Source organism: Mauremys reevesii, linkage group 14 (genome assembly GCF_016161935.1).
Source record: "Mauremys reevesii isolate NIE-2019 linkage group 14, ASM1616193v1, whole genome shotgun sequence".
Classification (NCBI taxonomy): domain Eukaryota; kingdom Metazoa; phylum Chordata; order Testudines; family Geoemydidae; genus Mauremys; species Mauremys reevesii.
In genome coordinates, this window is record NC_052636.1 from 15,636,920 (window position 1) to 15,655,841 (window position 18,922).

At 64.0% G+C, this 18,922-nt stretch overlaps 1 protein-coding gene across 1 annotated transcript; it reads left to right on the forward strand.

Annotated features, from left to right (window-relative positions):
- The first annotated feature begins 5,772 nt into the window (after window positions 1–5,772).
- LOC120381535 (mucin-19-like) lies at window positions 5,773–17,542 on the forward strand. Its single transcript, XM_039499714.1, has 2 exons — window positions 5,773–17,467; window positions 17,526–17,542. Exons 1-2 carry the CDS (start codon window positions 5,773–5,775, stop codon window positions 17,540–17,542), a joined length of 11,712 nt encoding a protein of 3,903 aa, XP_039355648.1.
- Window positions 17,543–18,922: the final 1,380 nt, after the last annotated feature.

Here is an 18,922-nt window from a genome sequence, read left to right on the forward strand (position 1 = left end):
TCGCACGCGGGCTACACACTGTCACTCACACACATCCCACCTGCTCACACGTGGGCTGCACACTGTCACTCACACACATCCCACCTGCTCGCACGTGGCTAAGTGCTGTCACTCACACATGTCCCACCTGCTCACACGCGGGCTGTGCGCTGTCACTCCCACACATCCCACCTGCTCGCACGTGGCTAAGTGCTGTCACTCACACACATCCCACCTGCTCGCACGTGGCTAAGTGCTGTCACTCACACACGTCCCACCTGCTCGCACGCGGGCTGTGCGCTGTCACACAGCTGCGCCCCCCCCCATCCTCCAGGGTAGCGAGGCGCTCAGGGATACGGGTGGGAGTCGCCCCTGCGCTCACAGGCCAGGCCTCGCAAACCGGGGCAGCTCACGTTAATTTCTGCAGCCGGGGGAAGGCCGGGCCGCTGGCTAGGGGAAAAGACCCCGGGTCGAGTCCCTGCTGCACAGGTGGGACCCTCTCCCCGATATTCCTGGCCTGGGGGGTGTGTGTGTGTGTGAGGATGCACCAGGAGGAGCCCAGAGGCCATGGGGATGGGGGTGCCCGGAGTGAGAAATCCTCCGCTCGGGCAGCCGGCCCGGCTCTTTCAAGCTCCCTCGCACCAGGTTCCAGCAACAGGCTCCCTCCAAATATTTGCCCAGCTATTGAAAGAGTCGTCGCCAGCGGCTCCCTGCTCCGCGCTTGGCACGGCCCGCTCTGCGGCCCCTCGAGCGGCCCCCCACCCAGCCCCCCAGGGCCCCGGCTGCCAGGCCCCGCTGGCAGTGGGGTGCGGAGCGGGGCGCGGGCTCCCTTATCAGCCGGATCGCTGTGGTTTGGACCGGCGCCTGGGGGCCCCTCCCACCTGGTCTCCTCCCTCTATGAAATCCAGCATCCACCTGGGCGGCACTTCAGCTGCCAGCAGGATCCCGGAGGCTCCCCTGCTGCATCCTCCTCTCCAGAGCCCGGCACCGGCCCCTCCGGCACCCGCCTGCGCCCCCCGCCCATGAGGACCCATGACGGGAGCGTGGGGATGACGCCTGTGGCGCTCTGCCTCTGGGCAGCCCTGGTCCTGGCCTCCATGGGGGGTGAGTTCCCAGGGGACCAGCGGGGGGAGGGCGAGCCATGGGCTGGGGCGGGGGTTCAGCTAAGCCCCTGGGGTGCAGGGGGCTACAGAATTGGCTGGCACCCCCCCATCCACTGCAGCCTCCCATGGGCACCCCCCAGCCCCCCTGTCCCTGGCATCCCAGCCCCCAGGATACATCCCCCAGCCCTCTATGGCTGCTTGGACACACAGCCCAGCCCCCTGGCATCCCAGCCCCCCCATGGCACCCTATAGTGTGTGAGTGTGGGGGCATGAATGGAGGCGGGGAGAGGTGGAAGGGGTAATTGGAGGCAGTGTGGTGGGGATGGAGGGGTGTGGGGGGATAGGGATGGCTGGCTGGAGGTGGGGATGGAGGCGTGGATGAAGGAGGGTGTGGGGATGGAGGTGTGGGGGCACAGGGGGATGGATTGATGGAGCATTGTGTGGGGTGATGGAGGGGTGCATGCAGGAGGGGTTGGGGGGAGGAGTGGTGGGGTGAGGGATGGAGAGGTGGATGAAGGAGGGTGTGGGGGAAGGATGAAGGAGGGTGTGGGAGGATGAAGGAGGGGTGTGGGGATGGAGAGGTGGGTGAAGGAGGGTGTGTGGGGAAGGATGAAGGAGGGTGTGGGAGGATGAAGGAGGGGTGTGGGGATGGAGAGGTGGGTGAAGGAGGTGTGTGGGGGAAGGATGAAGGAGGGGTGTGGGAGGATGGAGGGGTGGGTGAAGGAGGGGTGTGGGGATGAAGGAGGGGTGTGGGGGATGGAGGGTGGGTGAAGGAGGGTGTGTGTGGGGGAAGGATGAAGGAGGTGTGGGGATGAAGGAGGGGTGTGGGGATGGAGGGGTGGGTGAAGGAGGGGTGTGTGGGGAAGGATGAAGGAGGTGTGGGAGGATGGAGGTGGATGAAGGAGGGTGTGGGGAATGAAGGAGGGGTGTGGGGATGGAGGCGTGGTTGAAGGAGGGGTGTGGGGGAATGAAGGAGGGGTGTGGGGATGGAGGGGTGGGTGAAGGAGGGGTGTGGGGAATGAAGGAGGGGTGTGGGGATGGAGGGTGGGTGAAGGAGGGTGTGGGGAAGGATGAAGGAGGGGTGCGTGGGGATGGAGGGGTGGGTGAAGGAGGGGTGTGGGGAAGGATGAAGGAGGGTGTGGGAGGATGGAGGTGGATGAAGGAGGGGTGTGGGGGATGGAGAGGTGGATGAAGGAGGGTGTGGGGATGGAGGGTGGGTGAAGGAGGGGTGTGGGGGCACACGGGGAGGGATGGATGGCCCCCCCACTACAAGAAGGATGTGGACAAATTGGAGGGCAAGGAAAATGCTGAGGGGGCTGGAGCACGAGTTATGAGGAGAGGCTGAGGGAACCGGGACTGTTTAGCCTGCAGAAGAGAAGCGTGAGGGGGGGGTTGATAGCAGCCCGAAGGGGGAGAGCTGTGACGGAGCAGGGAGCGGGGAGGATTGACCTGGGGATGTTGCGGGGGAGTTTGGCTGGGACTGTCTGCACTGGTGCTGGATGGCGCTGGGATATCAGGGGGTGACTTCACTGGAGGGATGATACCTGAGCCTGTACCCTGAGCCGGGAGGGGGCTGGGGCCAGGTGACACCTTCTGCCCGGGAAACTGGACAAAGGCTGGGGGAGGAGCCGGGGGTGTGGCTGGGGGGAGACGCTGGAGGGGGTTTCAGCTGGGAGCTGGCTGGGGAAACGGAGGGAGGCCAGAACCGGGGTCTGGGCTCCCTGCCCCCCAAGATGGACCAGACTGAGGGGTCCTGTTGTCTGTACCTACAAGCCCTGCTGGGGACTGTGTTACTGTTTTCTGATGAACCACGTTTTACTGGCTGGCTGGGAGTCTCGGGGAATCGCAGGAATTGGGGCTGCAGGGCCCTGACTTCCCCACACTCTGTGACAACTGGTGGCAGTGGTGGGATCTACTGCACCCGTGGCTGGCACTTCCTGCAGTAGGTGACTGGGGGGCAGTAAAACGAAGGGGGGTTAACAAGGACCAGGCCTGCTGGAGGCTCAGAGAGGAGCGGTTTCGGGGGGCGGAGGAGCTACGCTTAACCCCTGGGAGTGTGTGACCAGCGAGAAGGACGGTTGCAGTAACGGGGTCCCCCAAACGGAAACCCCTTCCCGCGTCTCTCCCAGGGGTTGGGGGATGAAGGGGTGTGGGGGGGCACAGGGGGATGGATGGCTGGAGGTGGGGGGATGAAGGAGGGGTTGGGGAGAGGAGTGGTGTGTGTGTGTGTGTGTGTGTGTGTGTGTGTAGGGGATGGGGAGGGGGCTATCACAGCACCCCAAGGGTCCGGTCTATGCCCCGGTCTGTCACCAGTCCCACGGCCCCAGTGACCCACCCAGCACCTCCGTCACCAGCCCCCTGCACCCCGGTGGCTCCCCCAGCGCTGCCAGGCTCCGGCTGGGCCTGCTGCCAGGGGTGGGGTGCGGGCCAGACCGGTCCCTGCGCAGCCCAGAGGGGCAGGGCTGGGCCGAGCCAGAGCCACCAGCCGGCTCCGGCGCCTGCTCTTGGGGTGATCGGGGGCCGCGCCTCTCCCCAGCGGCCGCCCGGGTCCCAGCCCCCGGGTTTCCGACCCTTCAGGTGCGCCCTGGAGTCTCCAGGAACTAAAGATTAACCTTGAATGAAAGACGTGTCCTGGCATGAAACCTCCAGGAATGTGCCCGACCGCAGCTGGCAACGCCGAGTCCCCGCCCTTCCCCAGCCACCGGCTCTGTCCTGGGGGAGCCCTCGGGGAGCTCTGTTCTGGGGGGGCGGCTGCAGCCGGGTCTGCTAGGGCCCCGTTCAGGCAGTGGTGTGTTGTCCCCCCCTCCAGTACTGGTCCCAGGCAGCGTTAACCCTTGGTATGCTGGGTAGTCAGGCAAAGTGCAGAGGGAAACTGAGGCAGGCATAGAGCTGTGACGGAAAATTCCCACTTCCTAGCCTCCCCCTGCTTCTGGGGTGACCCGGCCAGCTGAGACTGCAGGGGTTAGTGTCCCCCTGGGCTGGGCGGGGGTGGGGCTAGGGGCATCTCCCCCCCCCCCCGCAACAGGGCCGCTCTGTGTGCCGGTGGGGCAGGAGTGAGACAAATCTAGGCTATTCCCTGCGGGAGGGAGAACTGGGAATCCCTGGGATGCTGCTGTTAAGGGCTGTTCTGTGCATGTCCCTCGTAGCCCCCCATAACCCGATCCCTCCTCCCTCCCGTGGGTCAGTGGGGCTGGGCCCTGCTTGCGAAGGGCTGTGTCTGGCGGGTGTCGGCTGCCAACGCAGAGAGAACTTCCAGCTCTCCGGGGCGGGGAGGAGAAGGGAGGCGGCAGGGGAGAGAGGTGCTGTTCCAGATGAGGGTTCTCCCCAGCGCTGGGAGGGGAGTGGGGGCTGGTGGGTCAGAGCAGGGGGGGCTGGGAGCCCGGACTCCTGGGTTCTCCCCGGCTCTGGGAGGGGAGTGAGGGCTGGTGGTTAGAGCAGGGGGGCTGGGAGCCAGGACTCCTGGGTTCTCTCCCCGGCTCTGGGAGGGGAGTGGGGGCTGGTGTGTTAGAGCAGGGGGGCTGGGAGCCAGGACTCCTGGGTTCTCTCCCTGGCTCTGGGAGGGGAGTGGGGGCTGGTGTGTTAGAGCAGGGGGGCTGGGAGCCAGGACTCCTGGGTTCTCTCCCTGGCTCTGGGAGGGGATTTGGTTCATGCCAGCGTCTGGTTACAAGGGAAGCAGTTTGCATAATGGTCCATAATTGTCAGTAGCCGCCAGACCTCTACCAGAGCTGGGGATACACCCCTTGGTTATCAGTGCGAAGGAAAGATGGGGGGGTTGCCCTGGTCACCCCACAACCGCCTGAATTGGCCTTTGCGAGCTGGAAGGTGATTTCTGGAGGAATAGGGACACAGGTAAAGGGGTGAGGAATGTGCATACGAGAGAGGCTGGGAAATCGGCAGGGAGGACTATCAAGGCGAGAAAACCAAAGAGATTCTGGTGCCCAAACCCCTGATAAATGACCTTTGGGTGTAAAACAATCTTGGGTCCTGTTGCAAACACCAGCTTGAAATGAAAACACTGGATCGAAAATATTGAGCAGAAATATCATTGCAAACAGGTGCAGCGACAACCACAGCAACCGGCACCTCAGAGACGGATGGAACATGGACAGACACAACCACCACGGACACCTCCTCCGCTCACAGCAAGAGCAGCCCCATGACCTCGGCCGAGACCACCACGGGCACCTCCTCCTCTCCCAACGTGAGCAGCCCCAGGACCTCGGCCGAGTCCACCACGGGCACCTCCTCCTCTCCCACCGAGAGCAGCCCCACGACCTCGGCCGAGTCCACCACGGGCCCCTCCTCCTCTCCCAGCGAGAGCAGCCCCACGACCTCAGCTGAGACCACCACGGGCACCTCCTCCTCTCCCAACGTGAGCAACCCCACGACCTCGGCCGAGTCCACCACGAGCCCCTCCTCCTCTCCCAGCGAGAGCAGCCCCACGACCTCAGCTGAGACCACCACGGGCACCTCCTCCTCTCCCAGCGAGAGCAGCCCCACGACCTCGGCCGAGTCCACCACGGGCCCCTCCTCCTCTCCCAACGAGAGCAGCCCCACGACCTCGGCCGAGACCACCACGGGCACCTCCTCCTCTCCCAACGTGAGCAGCCCCATAACCTCGGCTGAGTCCACCACGGGCACCTCCTCTGCTCACAGCGAGAACAGCCCCAGGACCTCGGCCGAGTCCACCATGGGCACCTCCTCCTCTCCCAACGTGAGCAGCCCCACGACCTTGGCTGAGTCCACCACGGGCCCCTCCTCCTCTCCCAGCGAGAGCAGCCCCACGACCTCGGCCGAACCCACGACGGGCACCTCCTCCTCGCCCACCGAGAGCAGCCCCACGACCTCGGCCGAGTCCACCACGGGCCCCTCCTCCTCTCCCAGCGAGAGCAGCCCCACGACCTCAGCTGAACCCACCACTGGCACCTTCTCATCTTCCAGAGAGAGCAGCCCCACAACTGTGGCCAAGCCCACAACGGGAACCTCCTCCTCTCCCAGCGAGAGCAGCCACTTGACTTTGTCTGAGTCCACCACGGGCACCTTCTCCTCTCCCAGAAAAAGCAGCCCCACGTCCTCGGCCGAGCCCAACACTATCACCTCCTCATCTCCCAGCGAGAGCAGCCCGATGACTTCGGCCGTGTCCAACACGGGCACCTCCTCTTCACCCAGCGAGAGCAGCCCCACGACCTCAGCTGAGACCACCACGGGCACCCCCTCCACGCCCAGCGAGAGCAGCCCCATAACCTCGGCAATGTCCACCACGGGCACCTCCTCCGCGCCCAGCGAGAGCAGCTCCACGACCTCGGCCGACTCCACCACGAACACCTCCTCCTCACGCACCGAGAGCAGCCCCATGATCTCGTCCGAAACCACCACGGGCACCTCCTCCTCGCCCAGCGAGAGCAGCCCCACGACCTCAGCTGAACCCACCACTGGCACCTTCTCATCTTCCAGAGAAAGTAGCCCCACAACTGTTGCCGAGCCCACAACGGGAACCTCCTCCTCTCCCAGCAACAGCAGCCACCTGACTTCATCTGAGTCCATCTTGGTCACCACCTCCTCTCCCAGAAAAAGCAGCCCCACGGCCTCGGCCGAGTCCAACACTAGAACCTCTTCCTCTCCCAGCGAGAGCAGCCCCATGACCTCGGCCGAGTCCACCACGGGCACCTCCTCCTCGCCCAGCGAGAGCAGCCCCAAGACTTCAGCCGAGTCCACCACGGGCACCTCCTCCTCTCCCAGCGAGAGCAGCCCCACGACCTCAGCTGAACCCAGCACTGGCACCTTCTCATCTTCCAGCGAGAGCAGCCCCACAACTGTGGCCAAGCCCACAACGGGAACCTCCTCCTCTTCCAGCGAGAGCAGCCCCACAACTGTGGCCGAGCCGACAACGGGAACCTCCTCCTCTCCCAGCGACAGCAGCCAATTGACTTCATCTGAGTCCATCTTTGTCACCACCTCCTCTTCCAGAAAAAGCAGCCCCACGGCCTCGGCCGAGTCCAACACTATCACCTCCTCCTCTCCCAACGTGAGCAGCCCCACGACCTCAGCTGAGACCACCACGGGCACCTCCTCCGCGCCCAGCGAGAGCAGCCCCATGACCTCTGGCGACTCCACCACGGGCACCTCCTCCTTGCCCACCGAGAGCAGCCCCATTACCTCGGCCGAGTCCACCATGGGCACCTCCTCCTCTCCCAGGGAGAGCAGCCCCACGACCTCAGCTGAACCCACCACTGGCACCTTCTCATCTTCCAGAGAGAGCAGCTCCACAACCGTGGCCGAGCCCACAAGAGGAACCTCCTCCTCTTCCAGCGAGAGCAGCCACTTCACTTCCTCTGAGTCCACCACGGTCACCTCCTCCTCTCCCAGAAAAAGCAGCCCCACGGCCTCGGCCGAGCCCAACACTATCACCTCTTCCTCTCCCAGTGAGAACAGCCCCATGACCTCGGCTGAGACCACCATGGACACCTCCTCCTCACCCAGCGAGAGCAGCCCCATGACCTCGGCCGAGACCACCACGGTGACCTCCTCCTCGCCTAGCGAGAACAGCCCCATGACCTCGGCCGAGACCACCACGGGCACCTCCTCCTCGCCCAGCGAGAGCAGCCCCATGACCTCGGCCGAGACCACCACGGGCACCTCCTCCTCGCCCAGCGAGAGCAGCCCCACGACCTCAGCTGAGACCACCACGAGCACCCCCTCCGCGCTCAGCGAGAACAGCCCCATGACGTCGGCCGAGTCCACCACGGGCACCTCCTCCTCGCCCAGCGAGAGCAGCCCCACGACCTCAGCTGAGACCACCACGAGCACCCCCTCCGCGCTCAGCGAGAGCCGCCCCATGACCTCGGCCGAGTCCACCACGGGCACCTCCTCATTGCCCAGCGAGAGCAGCCCCACGACCTCAGGTGAACCCACCACTGGCACCTTCTCATCTTCCAGAGAGAGCAGCCCCACAACTGTGGCCGAGCCCACCATGGGCACCTCCTCCTCTCCCAGGGAGAGCAGCCCCATGACCTCGGCTGAGTCCACCATGGGCCCCTCCTCCTCGCCCAGCGAGAGCAGCCCCACGACCTCGGCCGAACCCACCACGGGCACGTCCTCCTCTCCCAGCGAGAGCAGCCCCACGACCTCAGCTGAACCCACCACTGGCACCTTCTCATCTTCCAGAGAGAGCAGCCCCACAACCGTGGCCGAGCCCACAAGAGGAACCTCCTCCTCTTCCAGCGAGAGCAGCCACTTCACTTCCTCTGAGTCCACCACGGTCACCTCCTCCTCTCCCAGAAAAAGCAGCCCCATGTCCTCGGCCGAGCCCAACACTATCACCTCTTCCTCTCCCAGTGAGAACAGCCCCATGACCTCGGCTGAGACCACCATGGGCACCTCCTCCTCGCCCAGCGAGAACAGCCCCATGACCTCGGCTGAGACCACCACGGGCACCTCCTCCTCTCCCAGCGAGAGCAGCCCCATGACCTCGGCCGAGACCACCACGGGCACCTACTCCTCGCCCAGCGAGAGCAGCCCCACGACCTCAGCTGAGACCACCACGAGCACCCCCTCCGCGCTCAGCGAGAGCAGCCCCATAACCTCGGCCGAGTCCACCACGGGCACCTCCTCGTCTCCTAGCGAGAGCAGCCCCATGACCTCGGCCGAGTCCACCACGGGCACCTCCTCATTGCCCAGCGAGAGCAGCCCCATGACCTCGGCCGAGACCACCACGGGTACCTCCTCCTCTCCCAGCGAGAGCAGCCCCACGACCTCAGGTGAACCCACCACTGGCACCTTCTCATCTTCCAGAGAGAGCAGCCCCACAACTGTGGCCAAGCCCACAACGGGAACCTCCTTCTCTCCCAGCGAGAGGAGCCCCATGACCTCGGCCGAGTCCACCACGGGCACCTCCTCCTCACCCAGCGAGAGTAGCCCCATGACCTCGGCCGTGTCCACCACGGGCCCCTCCTCCTCGCCCAGCGAGAGTAGCCCCGTAACTTCGGCCGCCTTCCCGACTGTCACCTCCTCCTCTCCCAGCGAGAGCAGCCCCACGACCTCAGCTGAAACCACCACTGGCACCTTCTCATCTTCCAGAGAGAGCAGCCCCACAACTGTGGCCGAGCCGACAACGGGAACCTCCTCCTCTCCCAGCGAGAGCAGCCACTTGACTTCGTCTGAGTCCATCTTTGTCACTACCTCCTCTCCCAGAGAAAGCAGCCCCACAGCCTCGGCCAAGCCCAACACTTTCACCGCCTCCTCGCCCAGCGAGAGCAGCCCCACGACCTCGGCCGAGTCCACCACGGGCCCCTCCTCCTCTCCCAACGTGAGCAGCCCTACGACCTCAGCTGAGACCCCCACGGGAACCCCCACCTCTCACAGCGAGAACAGCCCCACGACCTCGGCCGAGACCACCACGGGCACCTCCTCCTTGCCCAGCGAGAGCAGCCCCATGAACTCGGCCGAGACCACCACGAGCACCCCCTCCGCTCACAGCGAGAGCAGCCCCATTACCTCGGCCGAGTCCACCACGGGCACCTCCTCCTCACCCAGCGAGAGCAGCCCCATGACCTCGGCCGAGTCTACCACGGGCACCTCCTCCTCTCCCAGCGAGAGCAGCCCCACGACCTCAGCTGAACCCACCACTGGCACCTTCTCATCTTCCAGAGAGAGCAGCCCCACAACTGTGGCCAAGCCCACAACGGGAACCTCCTCCTCTCCCAGCGAGAGCAGCCACTTGACTTTGTCTGAGTCCATCTTTGTCACTACCTCCTCTCCCAGAGAAAGCAGCCCCATGGTCTCGGCCGAGCCCAACACTATCACCTCCTCCTCGCCCAGCGAGAACAGCCCCATGACCTCTGTCGAGTCCACCACGGGCACCTCCTCCTCGCCCAGCGAGAGCAGCCCCACGACCTCAGCTGAGACCACCACGAGCACCTCCTCATTGCCCAGCGAGAGCAGCCCCATGACCTCGGCCGAGACCACCACGGGTACCTCCTCCTCTCCCAGCGAGAGCAGCCCCACGACCTCAGGTGAACCCACCACTGGCACCTTCTCATCTTCCAGACAGAGCAGCCCTACAACTGTGGCCAAGCCCACAACGGGAACCTCCTCCTCTCCCAGCGAGAGCAGCCACTTGACTTTGTCTGAGTCCACCACGGGCACCTCCTCCTCTCCCAGAAAAAGCAGCCCCACGGCCTCGGCCGAGCCCAACACTATCACCTCTTCCTCTCCCAGCGAGAACAGCCCCATGACCTCGGCTGAGACCACCATGGACACCTCCTCCTCACCCAGCGAGAGCAGCCCCACGACCTCAGCTGAGACCACCACGGGCACCCCCTCCTCGCCCAGCGAGAGCAACCCCACGACCTCAGCTGAGACCACCACTGGCACCTTCTCATCTTCCAGAGAGAGCAGCCCCACAACTGTGGCCAAGCCCACAACGGGAACCTCCTCCTCACCCAGCGAGGCCAGCTCTGTGACTTCGGCCGTGTCCACCACGGGCACCTCCCCCTCGCCCAGCGAGAGTAGCCCCGTAAGTTCGGCCGCCTTCCCGACTGGCACCTCCTCCTCTCCCAGCGAGAGCAGCCCCACAACCTCAGCTGAAACCACCACTGGCACCTTCTCATCTTCCAGTGAGAGCAGCCCCACAACTGTGGCCGAGCCGACAACGGGAACCTCCTCCTCTCCCAGCGACAGCAGCCACTTGACTTCATCTGAGTCCATCTTTGTCACCACCTCCTCTCCCAGAGAAAGCAGCCCCACGGCCTCGGCCAAGCCCAACACTATCACCTCCTCCTCTCCCAGCGAAAGCAGCCCCACTGCCTCGGCCGAGCCGAACACTTTCACCGCCTCCTCGCCCAGCGAGAGCAGCCCCACGACCTCGGCCGTGTCCACCACGGGCACCTCCTCCTCGCCCACCGAGAGCAGCCCCATAACCTCGGCCGAGTCCACCACGGGTACCACCTCCTCTCCCCGCGAGAGCAGCCCCAGGACCTCAGCTGAGTCCACTACGGGCACCTTCTCCTCTCCCAGCAAGAGCAGCCCCACGACCTCGGCCGATACCACCACGGGCACCTCCTCCTCGCCCAGCGAGAACAGCCCCGTGACCTCGGCCGAGTCCACCACGGGTACCTCCTCCTCGCTCAGCGAGAGTAGCCCCATGACCTCGGCCGAGTCCACCACGGGCACCTCCTCCTCTCTCAGCGAGAGCAGCCCCACGACCTCAGGTGAACCCACCACTGTCACCTTCCCATCTTTCAGAGAGAGTAGCCCCACAACCGTGGCCGAGCCCACAAGGGGAACCTCCTCCTCTTCCAGCGAGAGCAGCCACTTGACTTCGTCTGAGTCCACCACAGGCACCTCCTCCTCTCCCAGAGAAAGCAGCCCCACGTCCTCGGCCGAGACCACCACGGTCACCTCCTCCTCGCTCAGCGAGAGTAGCCCCATAACCTCGGCCGAGTCCACCACGGGCACCTCCTCCTCATCCAGCGAGACCAGCTCTATGACTTCGGCCGAGTCCACCACGGGCACCTCCTCCTCTCTCAGCGAGAGCAGCCCCACGACCTCAGCTGAACCCACCACTGTCACCTTCCCATCTTCCAGAGAGAGCAGCCCCACAACTGTGGCCGAGCCCACAAGGGGAACCTCCTCCTCTTCCAGTGAGAGCAGCCACTTGACTTCATCTGAGTCCACCACGGGCACCTCCTCCTCTCCCAGAGAAAGCAGCCCCACGTCCTCGGCCGAGCCCAACACTATCACCTCTTCCTCTCCCAGCAAGAGCAGCCCCATGACCTCGGCCGAGACCACCACGGTCACCTCCTCTTCGGCCAGCGAGAGCAGCCCCATAACCTCGGCCGAGTCCACCACGGGCCCCTCCTCCTCGCCCACCGAGAGCAGCCCCATAACCTCGGCCGAGTCCACCACGGGCACCTCCTCCTCTCCCAGCGAGAGCAGCCCCACGACCTCAGCTGAACCCACCACTGGCACCTTCTCATCTTCCAGAGAGAGCAGCCCCACAACTGTGGCCGAGCCGACAACGGGAACCTCCTCCTCTCCCAGCGAGAGCAGCCACTTTACTTCGTCTGAGTCCACCACGGGCACCACCTTCTCTCCCAGAAAAAGCAGCCCCACGGCCTCGGCCGAGCCCAACACTATCACCTCCTCCTCTCCCAGCGAGAGCAGCCCCATGACCTCGGCCGTGTCCACCACGGGCACCTCCTCTTCACCCAGCGAGAGCAGCCCCACGACCTCGGCCGAGTCCAGCACGGGTACCTCCTCCTCACCCAGCGAGAGCAGCCCCACGACCTCAGCTGAGACCACCACGGGCACCCCCTCCGCGCCCAGCGAAAGCAGCCCCTCGACCTCAATTGAACCCACCACTGGCACCTTCTCATCTTCCAGAGAGAGCAGCCCCACAACTGTGGCCAAGCCCACAACGGGAACCTCCTCCTCACCCAGTGAGAACAGCCCCATGACCTCGGCCGAGTCCACCACGGGCACCTCCTCCTCGCTCAGCGAGAGTAGCCCCATGACCTCGGCCGAGTCCACCACGGGCACCTCCTCCTCTCTCAGCGAGAGCAGCCCCACGACCTCAGGTGAACCCACCACTGTCACCTTCCCATCTTTCAGAGAGAGTAGCCCCACAACCGTGGCCGAGCCCACAAGGGGAACCTCCTCCTCTTCCAGCGAGAGCAGCCACTTGACTTCGTCTGAGTCCACCACAGGCACCTCCTCCTCTCCCAGAGAAAGCAGCCCCACGTCCTCGGCCGAGCCCAACACTATCACCTCTTCCTCTCCCAGCAAGAGCAGCCCCATGACCTCGGCCGAGACCACCACGGTCACCTCCTCCTCGCTCAGCGAGAGTAGCCCCATAACCTCGGCCGAGTCCACCACGGGCACCTCCTCCTCATCCAGCGAGACCAGCTCTATGACTTCGGCCGAGTCCACCACGGGCACCTCCTCCTCTCTCAGCGAGAGCAGCCCCACGACCTCAGCTGAACCCACCACTGTCACCTTCCCATCTTCCAGAGAGAGCAGCCCCACAACTGTGGCCGAGCCCACAAGGGGAACCTCCTCCTCTTCCAGCGAGAGCAGCCACTTGACTTCATCTGAGTCCACCACGGGCACCTCCTCCTCTCCCAGAGAAAGCAGCCCCACGTCCTCGGCCGAGCCCAACACTATCACCTCCTCCTCTCCCAGCAAGAGCAGCCCCATGACCTCGGCCGAGACCACCACGGTCACCTCCTCTTCGGCCAGCGAGAGCAGCCCCATAACCTCGGCCGAGTCCACCACGGGCCCCTCCTCCTCGCCCACCGAGAGCAGCCCCATAACCTCGGCCGAGTCCACCACGGGCACCTCCTCCTCTCCCAGCGAGAGCAGCCCCACGACCTCAGCTGAACCCACCACTGGCACCTTCTCATCTTCCAGAGAGAGCAGCCCCACAACTGTGGCCGAGCCGACAACGGGAACCTCCTCCTCTCCCAGCGAGAGCAGCCACTTTACTTCGTCTGAGTCCACCACGGGCACCACCTTCTCTCCCAGAAAAAGCAGCCCCACGGCCTCGGCCGAGCCCAACACTATCACCTCCTCCTCTCCCAGCGAGAGCAGCCCCATGACCTCGGCCGTGTCCACCACGGGCACCTCCTCTTCACCCAGCGAGAGCAGCCCCACGACCTCGGCCGAGTCCAACACGGGTACCTCCTCCTCACCCAGCGAGAGCAGCCCCACGACCTCAGCTGAGACCACCACGGGCACCCCCTCCGCGCCCAGCGAAAGCAGCCCCTCGACCTCAATTGAATCCACCACTGGCACCTTCTCATCTTCCAGAGAGAGCAGCCCCACAACTGTGGCCAAGCCCACAACGGGAACCTCCTCCTCACCCAGTGAGAACAGCCCCATGACCTCGGCCGAGTCCACCACGGGCACCTCCTCCTCACCCAGCGAGGCCAGCTCTGTGACTTCGGCCGTGTCCACCACGGGCACCTCCTCCTCGCCCAGCGAGAGTAGCCCCGTAACTTCGGCCGCCTTCCCGACTGTCACCTCCTCCTCTCCCAGCGAGAGCAGCCCCACGACCTCAGCTGAACCCACCACTGGCACCTTCTCATCTTCCAGAGAGAGCAGCCCCACAACTGTGGCCGAGCCGACAACGGGAACCTCCTCCTCTCCCAGCGACAGCAGCCACTTGACTTCGTCTGAGTCCATCTTTGTCACCACCTCCTCTCCCAGAGAAAGCAGCCCCACGGCCTCGGCCAAGCCCAACACTATCACCTCCTCCTCTCCCAGCGAGAGCAGCCCCACTGCCTTGGCCGAGCCCAACACTTTCACCGCCTCCTCGCCCAGCGAGAGCAGCCCCACGACCTCGGCAGTGTCCACCACGGGCACCTCCTCCTCTCCCAATGTGAGCAGCCCCACGACCTCAGCTGAGACCACCACGAACACCTCCTCCTCGCCCACCGAGAGCAGCCCCATAACCTCGGCCGAGTCCACCACGGGTACCACCTCCTCTCCCCGCGAGAGCAGCCCCAGGACCTCAGCTGAGTCCACCACGGGCACCTCCTCCTCTCCCAGCGAGAGCAGCCACTTGACTTCATCTGAGTCCACCATGGGCACCTCCTCCTCTCCCAGGAAAAGCAGTCCAACGGCCTCGGCCGAGCCCAACACTATCACCTCCTCCTCTCCCAGCGAGAGCAGCCCCATGACCTCGGCCGTGTCCACCACGGGCACCTCCTCTTCGCCCAGCGAGAGCAGCCCCACGACCTCGGCCGAGTCCACCATGGGCACCTCCTCCTCGCCCAGCGAGAGCAGCCCCATGACCTTGGCTGAGACCACCACGGACACCTCCTTTTCACCCAGCGAGAGCATCTCCACGACCTCGGCTGAACCCGCCACGGGCACCTCCTCCTCGCCCAAGGAGAGCAGCAGTACGACCTCGTCCGAGAGGTCCACGAGAATCTCCTCTTCTTCCAACAAGAGCACCTCCACGACTCCTGCTGAGTCCACCACGGGCTCCTCCTCCTCTTCCAGTGAGAGCAGCCACACGACCATGGCTGAGACCACCATGGGCACCTCCTCTCCCAGCAAGACTAGCCACTTGACTTCGGCAGAGTCGACCATTGTGACCTCCTCTCCCAACGAGAGCAGCCACATTACCTCGGCCAAGATCTCCACGGGCACCTCCTCTTCTCTCAGTGAGAGCATCTCCATGACCTCAGCTCAACCTGCCACGGGCACCTCCACCTTGCCCAAGGAGAGCAGCGATATGACCATAGCTGAGACCAGAACAGGAACCACCTCCTCTCCCAGCGAGAGTATCTCAGCCACCTCGGCCGAGCCCACAACGGGCACCAGCTCCGCTGCCAGCAAGAGAAGCCACACGACCTCGACCGAGCCTAACACTGGTACCGCCTCCTCTGCCAGTGAGAGCAGCCACACAACCGTAGCTGAGACTACAATGGGCACTTTCTCCTCTCCCAGCAAGAGCAGCCCCACGACCTCAGCCGAGTCTACCACTGGCACCTCCTCCTCTCCCAGCGAGAGCATCTCCACGACCTCGGCTCAACCCGCCACGGGCACCTCCTCCTCTGCCAGCGAGAGCAGCCCCACAACTGTGGCCGAGATGACAACGGGAACCTTCTCCTCTCCCAGCGAGAGCAGCCACTTGACTTCGTCCGAGTCCACCTTTGTCACCACATCCTCTCCCAGAAAAAGCAGCGCCACAGCCTCGGCCAAGCCCAACACTAGCACCTCTTCCTCTCACAGCGAGAGCAGCCCCACGACCTCGGCCAGGAGCTCCATGGGCACCTCCGCTTCTCACAGTGAGAGCATCTCCCCCACTTTGGCTGAGCACACAACGGGCATCTCGTCCTCTCCCAGCGAGAGTATCTCAGTGACCTCGACCGAGCCCATAACGGGCACCAGCTCCGCTGCCAGCAAGACAAGCCACACGACCTCGGCTGAGCCCAACACTGGCACCTCCTTTTCTCCCAGTGAGAGCAGCCACACAACCATAGCTGAGACCACAACTAGCACCTCCTCTTCTCACAGTGAGAGGAGCCATACAACCATGGCTGAGACTACAATGGGCACTTTCTCCTCTCCCAGCAAGAGCAGCCCCATGACCTCGGCCAAGTCTGCCACTGGCACCTCCTCCTCTCCCAGCGAAAGCATCTCCACGACCTCGGCTCAACCCGCCACGGGCACCTCCTCCTCGCCCAAGGAGAGCAGCAGTACGACCTCGTCCGAGAGGTCCACGAGAATCTCCTCTTCTTCCAACAAGAGCACCTCCACGACTCCTGCTGAGTCCACCACGGGCTCCTCCTCCTCTTCCAGTGAGAGCAGCCACACGACCATGGCTGAGACCACCATGGGCACCTCCTCTCCCAGCAAGACTAGCCACTTGACTTCGGCAGAGTCGACCATTGTGACCTCCTCTCCCAACGAGAGCAGCCACATTACCTCGGCCAAGATCTCCACGGGCACCTCCTCTTCTCTCAGTGAGAGCATCTCCATGACCTCAGCTCAACCTGCCACGGGCACCTCCACCTTGCCCAAGGAGAGCAGCGATATGACCATAGCTGAGACCAGAACAGGAACCACCTCCTCTCCCAGCGAGAGTATCTCAGCCACCTCGGCCGAGCCCACAACGGGCACCAGCTCCGCTGCCAGCAAGAGAAGCCACACGACCTCGACCGAGCCTAACACTAGTACCGCCTCCTCTGCCAGTGAGAGCAGCCACACAACCGTAGCTGAGACTACAATGGGCACTTTCTCCTCTCCCAGCAAGAGCAGCCCCACGACCTCAGCCGAGTCTACCACTGGCACCTCCTCCTCTCCCAGCGAGAGCATCTCCACGACCTCGGCTCAACCCGCCACGGGCACCTCCTCCTCTGCCAGCGAGAGCAGCCCCACAACTGTGGCCGAGATGACAACGGGAACCTTCTCCTCTTCCAGCGAGAGCAGCCACTTGACTTCGTCCGAGTCCACCTTTGTCACCACATCCTCTCCCAGAAAAAGCAGCCCCATGGCCTCGGCCGAGCCCAACACTAGCACCTCTTCCTCTCACAGCGAGAGCAGCCCCACGACCTCGGCCAGGAGCTCCATGGGCACCTCCGCTTCTCACAGTGAGAGCATCTCCCCCACTTTGGCTGAGCCCACAACGGGCATCTCGTCCTCTCCCAGCGAGAGTATCTCAGTGACCTCGACCGAGCCCATAACGGGCACCAGCTCCGCTGCCAGCAAGACAAGCCACACGACCTCAGCTGAGCCCAACACTGGTACCTCCTCTTCTCCCAGTGAGAGCAGCCACACAACCATAGCTGAGACCACAACTAGCACCTCCTCTTCTCCCAGTGAGAGCAGCCACACAACCATAGCTGAGACCACAACTAGCACCTCCTTTTCTCACAGTGAGAGGAGCCATACAACCATGGCTGAGAGTACAATGGGCACTTTCTCCTCTCCCAGCAAGAGCAGCCCCATGACCTCGGCCAAGTCTGCCACTGGCACCTCCTCCTCTCCCAGCAAGAGCATCTCCACGACCTCGGCTCAACCTGCCACGGGCACCTCCTCCTTGCCCAAGGAGAGCAGCGATACGACCTCAGCCGAGTCCACAACAGGAAGCTCCTTCTCTCCCAGCGAGAGTATATCAGCAACCTCGGCCGAGTCCACAACGGACATCACCTCCGCTGCCAGCAAGACAAGCCACACGACCTCGGCCAGTAGCTCCACGGGCATCTCCTCCTCTCTCAGCGAGAGCATCCACACAACCAGTGCTGAGACCACAACAGGAACCACCTCCTCTCCCAGCGAGAGTATCTCAGTGACCTCGGCCGAGCCCACAACGGGCACCACCTCCGCTGCCAGCGAGAGCAACCCCACCACCTCGGCCGAGCCCAACACTGGCGCCTCCTCCTCTCCCAGCAAGAGCAGCCACACGACCTTAGCTGAGACTACAACTGGTACCACCTCCTCTCCCAGCAAGAGCAGCCACACGACCTTAGCTGAGACTACAACTGGTACCACCTCCTCTCCCAGCAAGAGCATCTCCACGACCGTGGCTGAGTCCAGCACTGGCACCTCCATCTCTCACAGCGAGATCAGTCACAGGACCTCGGCCAAGACCACCATGGTCACCTCTTCCTCTGCCATGGAGAGCAGCCATACAACCTCGGTTGTACCCACCATGGGGACCTCCTCTTCGCCCAACTTGAAGAGCCACACGACCTCTGCCGTGTCAACTACTGGCACCTCCTCCTCTCCCAGCGAGAGCAGCCACATGACCTTGACTGAGACCACAATGGGAACCTCCTCCTCTCCCAGCGAGAGCATCTCTGTGACCTCATCTGAGTCTACCACTGGCACCTCCTCCTCTACCCGCGAGAGTAGACCCATGACCTCGGACAAACTCACCACGGGCACCTCCTCGTCTCCTAGCGAGAGCAGCCCCATGACCTCGTCTGAGACCACCGTGGGCACCTCCTCCTCTCCCAGCGAGAGCAGCCCCATGACCTCGGCCGAGTCCACCACGGGCACCTCCTCATTGCCCAGCGAGAGCAGCCCCATGACCTCGGCCGAGACCACCACGGGTACCTCCTCCTCTCCCAGCGAGAGCAGCCCCACGACCTTGGCTGAGACCACCACTGGCACCTTCTCATCTTCCAGAGAGAGCAGCCCCACAACTGTGGCCGAGCCCACAACGGTAACCTCCTCCTCTCCCAGCGAGAGCAGCCATTTGACTTCCTCTGAGTCCACCACGGGCACCTCCTCCTCTCCCAGAAAAAGCAGCCCCATGTCCTCGGCCGAGCCCAACTCTATCACCTCTTCCTCTCCCAGCGAGAACAGCCCCATGACCTCGGCTGAGA

Coding starts and splice junctions, on each gene's coding strand:
- LOC120381535 (XM_039499714.1), top strand. CDS start 5,773: ATGGGCACCTCCTCCTCTCCCAACGTGAGCAGCCCCACGACCTTGGCT.